Source organism: Thamnophis elegans, chromosome 12 (assembly GCF_009769535.1).
Source record: "Thamnophis elegans isolate rThaEle1 chromosome 12, rThaEle1.pri, whole genome shotgun sequence".
NCBI classification, from domain to species: Eukaryota; Metazoa; Chordata; class Lepidosauria; order Squamata; family Colubridae; genus Thamnophis; species Thamnophis elegans.
The window spans coordinates 10,583,753-10,590,279 of NC_045552.1; the positions used below are offsets into that span (position 1 = coordinate 10,583,753).

The window sequence follows — 6,527 nt, forward strand, 5'->3', positions numbered from 1 at the left end:
AACTCTATCTTATCCATATCTATCTTTATTCATGGCTTGTACCAGGTGGCTTGTACCAAGTTGAGGGAACTATCAGATACAAAATGGAAAATGGTATTTTTCTGTTTAAAGATGCCAAAATCATAGGCACAATTTATTAGGTGCTTTCACAATATCACAGCTTTGTCCCTAAGGGAGATTGCAAAGTTTGAGGAATTAGGCGTCAGTTACTTACTTTTTCAAATAAAAAAGCCACAAATATTTTCCTGTTCTTGGAACTCGTTAATAAAATCTTGCATGGGCAGCACTCCAAGGATTTCAAGTTTCCCTCCAAACAACTAGCAAATCCCAAAATTATTATCTTTCCTTTGAGAGTTTAGAAATAGCCACAATGACCTTTGCTTTATTTGGAATCAATCATAATCAAATTTTCAATTAAAAAAAACCCCAGGCTGTAGCAGAAAAACATAGATTTAGCTAAATATTGGAAAAACGTGCTCAGGATTTCTTATTGGTTGATGATTTGAAAAAGTATAGATGAAAAATTAGCACCTTATAATTGGCAGCTACTAAATACCATGAATTGACTTACAACCAAAATTGAGCCCAAAATTTCTGTTGCTAAGTGAGGCAGTTATTAAGTGAGTTTAGCCACACTTTATGACCAGAGTTGTTAAGTGAATTGCTGCAGTTGTTAAATTAGTAACATGGTTATAAAGTGAAACTGGCTTCCCTATCAACTTTGCTTGTCAGAAGGCTGCAAAAGATGATCACATTGAATTGAATTGAATTTATTATATTTCTATGCCGCCCTTTTCCCCGAGGGGACTCAGGGTGGCTCACAACTCAAGTCAGGGGGGGATAGGGGATACAAATAGGGAAAAATTAGTAGCCCAGTGATCAGCACATCTTTCAGATTTCTTTCAGAAAGAATCCTATTAATTCCACAGCAGCAAATCCCCAAATTAAACTGCATCCTATTTATGATGAATATATAGAAGAGGAGAATTGAAATGAGAGCCTCCAGATCTTCTGATTCAAAACATTCTCCTGAGTGATGCACTGGTGGTATTTAGAAATCAGTGCTAATACATATACAACACAGTTAAAAATAGCAAGTTTTCTTGGTTCTGATATACTGTGAAACTGACTACACAAAGTTCCAATCGCCTTTCAGAAGAGTCTAATTTTGAAGAACATATTTAGTCAGGAGAAAAGTTGAAGACATGGTGCCTTCCTCCCCTCTCTGCAAATACAAAACACAATCTTCATGTAGAGCTAGAGAGTGGAGCTGGTCTTGACTATCTGGAAAGAAGGCAGCATCTTCCTGGGACCAAAACACTGCACTGAGATCACCACAGGCTGACATGTTGAAGGAGGAAGAAGAGCTGGCACAGTGGGAGGTAGATGGCACAGATCCTGGCAAGTGACCAGTCTGGTGGAAAGGGCCAATGAGAGAAGAGAAGATCAACGCAGACACCTGAAGTACCAGGAACTGTTCCTGGGAGAAATGCAGGCTTTGAGCTGATATTACTCTTTTTATACCAGCTTCTTGGCTTCAAAGAAACTCTTGAGGTGTCTCATTTGCCAAACTCCAATGACTACAAGAATGAGAGTCTGGACTATGGACCACCAGAGAACCCTCTGGTTTGTGCTTTCACTGGTTTGCCAGAAACGCTCCTCTCGCCACCTTTGGTAGTTTTGTTCTTTCTGGATCTGTTCTATCTGCTCCAGAAGCTGGCGAACACGCAACTGCAGCTCACTCAGCTTGTCCTTAGCTGCAATCTCAGCATAATCATTGGCATGTTCCCCAACTTGGATGTCAAGATGGACCCTCAGCATGCCTCCTGCAAAAAGGGAAAACTTTGTGGAATTGGAGTGCAGGCAGATCTGATGCTCTCCTGGGGTGTGTGAAGTAAAGATAAATCTGCCCTCTGAGCCATACTGCCGGGACAACACCACCTTTTCATCGGGGTCCTTCACTCCCACAAACATGCCCAGGCCGGGAGTAGCGGGAAAGTACTCTTCTCACTGCTTATCGTACAACTGCGTCTGGTAATTCCCGATGACCATGGTCTCGTCCGGGATCTCCTCGATGAAGCATTTGCATTCCGTTTCACATGACCCTGGGGCACTGCAAATGTCATAAATATGAGGCAAGACTGAATTTTGACCATGGGACCATGCGGACGTTGCCGTAGATGTGTAAAAAATGGTCACAAGTCAGTTTTTCAGTGACACTGTAACTTTGATCGTTCACTAAATGAAAGTTTGTAAATCGAAGTCTACCTGTATGTTAATTACATAGAAGTAAAGTTCTTTTTCTCACAATATTTTTTATTATGCTTTTGTAAATGTTAATACAATGCAGTGATGTTTAATTGAAGCATATTCATACTCTGTCATTTAGTTAACTTAGACCATTGGAAATAGAGAAAGGAAATTTTATAAATATCAGTTTAGGATGTTACTATTGAAAGCATAAAATTATTTGGGTTTTTTTTTTAATCTACAACTGAATATAATATTAAAAGAAAAATCCGCTGCAGATTACATCAAAATATTTATTGTATAATATAAAATTCAATCTTGAGCTGTTTACTTAGTATTATGATCCCCATTGTATTGTTAAGATTTTGTTTACATGTTAATAAAAGGGAAATGTAGATAACTAAAGCAAAGCAAATTAAATACCTCCCCTCCAAAAAAAGAAAAGAAAAATGAAAAACACTGAGTGGGTTTCCAACTTCTCCATTTTTATACACCTGCTGATTTACAGTGTTTGCAGATATTTAAATGCCATGCTTTAATTAATTATATTTGCCATGCTGCATGATGTATTGTGTATACTGGAATTTTTCTTATTTAAACTTGATTAAACCTCTGTTGTGAATATATATTGTTAATTTTGCCGTTGCTGCTTATTCTCCAATTTTAAGTTTGCATATAGGATATTGTCAGAATTGCATCTTTCTTACATTGTTGGGCACAATTTAAGTTTACCTTTCTTTATTCTGTTGTGAATATATACTGTTAATTTTGCCATTGCTGCTTATTCTCCAAGTGTAAGTTCTCAATTTAATATTGTCAGAATTGCATCTTTCCCCCAGTGTTGGTTAAATTTTAAGTTTCCCCTTTCTTTAAAGACAGAAGCAAAAGCCACTGCTGCACATATTAAACCAAAGGTTAGTAGTTCACCCAAATTCTCAAAAAAAGAAATGCTATTGGCCCAAAGATGAACTGTTAGACTCATCAAACATGTTGGCTAATCATAGCTGTTTCATTTCCCTTTGCTTGTTAATTGTAAAAAACAACCAGCCTAGCGAGAGTTTATTCTTGGGAAATAGTAGCTGTTTCTTTTCTTTTTTTAATTTTTATTTTAAACACATAAACACATCAACAAAAACAAACGCATGACTTAAAATAACATAGGAACAAGAAGTTCCATCATATATCATACAGCAGTTCCGTATCGGTTTCTTTACAGTTAGTGTTTTCCCTTCTATACATTTCTATTTTGCATTCATGGTCTCCTTATTCGTTATCCATTTTTATGTACAATTCTATATTTATTTATACTTAGCTATTATTGTATAAAATATTGTCTAAAATATTGTATATAAAATATTGTATTGTATAAAATATTGTTTACCTATATTGTGTTTTATATTCTTATTGTCATTTATTCTCTTACATACAATTATAGGTATACATTCACATAGTTATTCTTTTTCTTTGTCATTCTTATACTTTTGTTATTCCATTTAAAAGGTTATAATGTACAGTTTGAGTTGCTTTGTTTACCATCCCTAGCACCTGTTGTAACACCATCTTAGCTGTTTCTAATACATATTCAATCACAAAGCAAGGCCAACCTTAACTTTTTTTAAAAGAAAATTGGGATACGGTTAAGACCCTTCTCAAAACTGTCTACAAATACATGGAACTGTGAAGCCAGCTGATTTAGAATATGGAAGATGGGGCCTCTCCAAAATGGACATTGATTGGCATCCCAGAATTTGTCCCATCTCATTCTGTATCCTTATTCTCAAACTCCAGACGTTGGAGAGAGATAGGTGAGTTTAAATGAACACAGTGATGTTCAAAAAACACACAACACATGCTTCATGTGCAAAAACAGTCAGAAGCATGATGTAGCTTTAGTAGCAATAGTAATAGAATTTAGAATTAAATAGCAATATATAGCACTCAGACTTATATACCACTTCACAGTGCTTTACAGCCCCCTGTAAGCGGTTTACAGAATATTGCTCCCAACAATCTGGGTCCTCATTTTACCCACCTCAGAAAGATGGAAGGCTGAGTCGGTGAGAATCAAACTGCTGGCAGTGAGAAGAATTAGCCTGCAATATTGCATTTTAACTTCTGGGTGAACAGGATTTCTTTAAGGAAACAAAATCGTGGCAACCAACAGAGTAGCAACTGAAAGAAAGAATTTCCAATTAAATAAAAATTGTGAAGAGCTCAGTTAGGCCATAGCTGTGTATAGAATGAAGCCTTATAGTGTTTCAATGCCTTTCTTCAGACATCACTACAAGCAGGATTGAAGGTGAACGTAAGGTCAGCAATGGAAGGAAAATGCAATGGAAATATTTTTAAAATGTTGTAGTTCAATGTTGTTTTTATCTAGAAACTAAACATAACCAAAAGGGAAGGCCCCAAATCCCATTGGACTATGTCCTCTTGCTATAACACAAGGCTGGACAATTCCTACCCTGAAGCTACCATTCATGTAGTTCTGGAATATATTCAGGAACCAGCTGCTGAAAGTTTGGTGTGACCATTTTTTTTTCACACTATAAAGCCAAACAAAAGTGAAAACAGATGCATTAAGCCCCAATGCAGTCATACAGATAGTCCTCAACTTATGACCACAATTGGGACCAGATTTTCCATTGGTAAGTCAGGCAGTTGTTAAATGAGTTTTACTGGAGATGCAAGCAGCTTGTGAGCCATGGCTGTACATGATATAAAATAGTCTTTCCCAACTCTGGCAGCTGGAAAGTGTGGGGAATTCTGGGAATTGAAATCCACACAGCTGCAAGTGGCCAAAGGTGAGAAACATTGCTTTAACATATATAAAATCGATTAGATTTTGTCATTTATTATCTTGCAAGGATGTTGGGGGGATAGTTACTGGCTGGGAACAGAAACAAGAGAGGCAGGACAGGACTTATTAATACAATGGCAACATTCATGGTGTAATTTCTGATCACCTCATGGATGAATTGATAACAACAAATCAATAGCCAATAACTCTCAGTCAGAATTCTCCAATAACTGGTAGGCTAATTTCATTCCTCACATCTCTGTAATGGAAGGCATTTATGGTTTCTCCCCACTTTTGTAGCTCTACTATCCAATCATTCTGTGAAAGGAACATTTTCAACCTTCTACAGATTCTGTTTTCTGCAAGGCTGCTGTTGATTCGAAGAAAGATTCACCAGGTATGGGTGAGTCAAACAATAATTGATGTCAATTTTATTTGCCTCCCTTGTAAATCAGATTCATTCAACTGCAAACTACTACATGTTTTCCTTCAATTTAATATTGATGTGAGCAAATATATCAGAAGCAATTCGTTGGATCAACTGTATAGTAGGTAATACCTAAATCTCATTAGCTTATGGTTATCTATCATGGTTCAGATGGTTGAATGATCCAACTCTCTTTTGTAGAGTTGCCTCTTAGATTACTAGCATTTTTATTTCTGATCACTTAGTTGGGAAAGTGCTAAGTGATTTCATTCAGATGTGTAATTGGATTGCCAAACAAATCAGCCAGTGTGTCATGGTTAAGGCCTCTGTTTTATTTTTCCAAGTAATAACCCCAGTCCTTGGGGCATGACTGATAATTCCACAGGAATTTATAGTTTTTATCTCTAATCTATAAAAAGGAGAAGGAACACTGATAAAAATAGAAGGAGAAGAATTCTCCCTTCTCTTCTTTCTCTGTCAGACCAAGACTGATTTCTTTGGCTGAAGGTAAGCAAAAAATTTTCACATTGAGCCTTAAGTGATTTCTAAACTGCTCCAGCAAACTAAACAAGAAATGATACTTGAGATATCTCAATTAAGCTTCAGGTTTTTTCCCTTATCATCTTGCAGTTTTAAACAGTTGAATCTAGAATTTTAGAAAAAAAATATTGGCAATGAAGAACAGGAGAACTCTTCACCTTATCAAATGAGGTTCTGCTCCAAGTTTTTCATCTATGCGTCTATTAAAGTATCTATATAGGAAAGGATGGAGCACTGAATCTGATCAGTTCAGGTTTTAGAAAATGGAAAATTCTGTTCCAAAAGATTTGAAGACAAGTTGATGACATAAGTAAACTTTGTTGAAGCATAAAGCAGAACTCATTTCCTTCCACTTTTAACAATGCTGTCAGTCTAAGAAATATAGACTAGCCTAGAGTCGGTTCACCGACAAAAGGGCGAACAACAAAACCGTGCCCGACTAAACCGTGCTGTTGACGTCATCAACAGGGCGACAACAGCGTGGAGACAGAAGCACGCTGTAAACCCTAA

At 36.7% G+C, this 6,527-nt stretch overlaps 1 protein-coding gene across 1 annotated transcript; it reads right to left on the bottom strand.

Moving 5' to 3' along the window:
* Positions 1-898: 898 nt before the first annotated feature.
* On the bottom strand, positions 899-2,022 carry LOC116515447 (transmembrane emp24 domain-containing protein 9). The gene has a single exon (XM_032227497.1). The coding sequence runs from the start codon at positions 1,972-1,974 to the stop codon at positions 1,519-1,521; it is 456 nt and encodes a 151-aa protein (XP_032083388.1). The 5' UTR covers positions 1,975-2,022; the 3' UTR covers positions 899-1,518.
* Between the last annotated feature and the right edge of the window lie 4,505 nt (positions 2,023-6,527).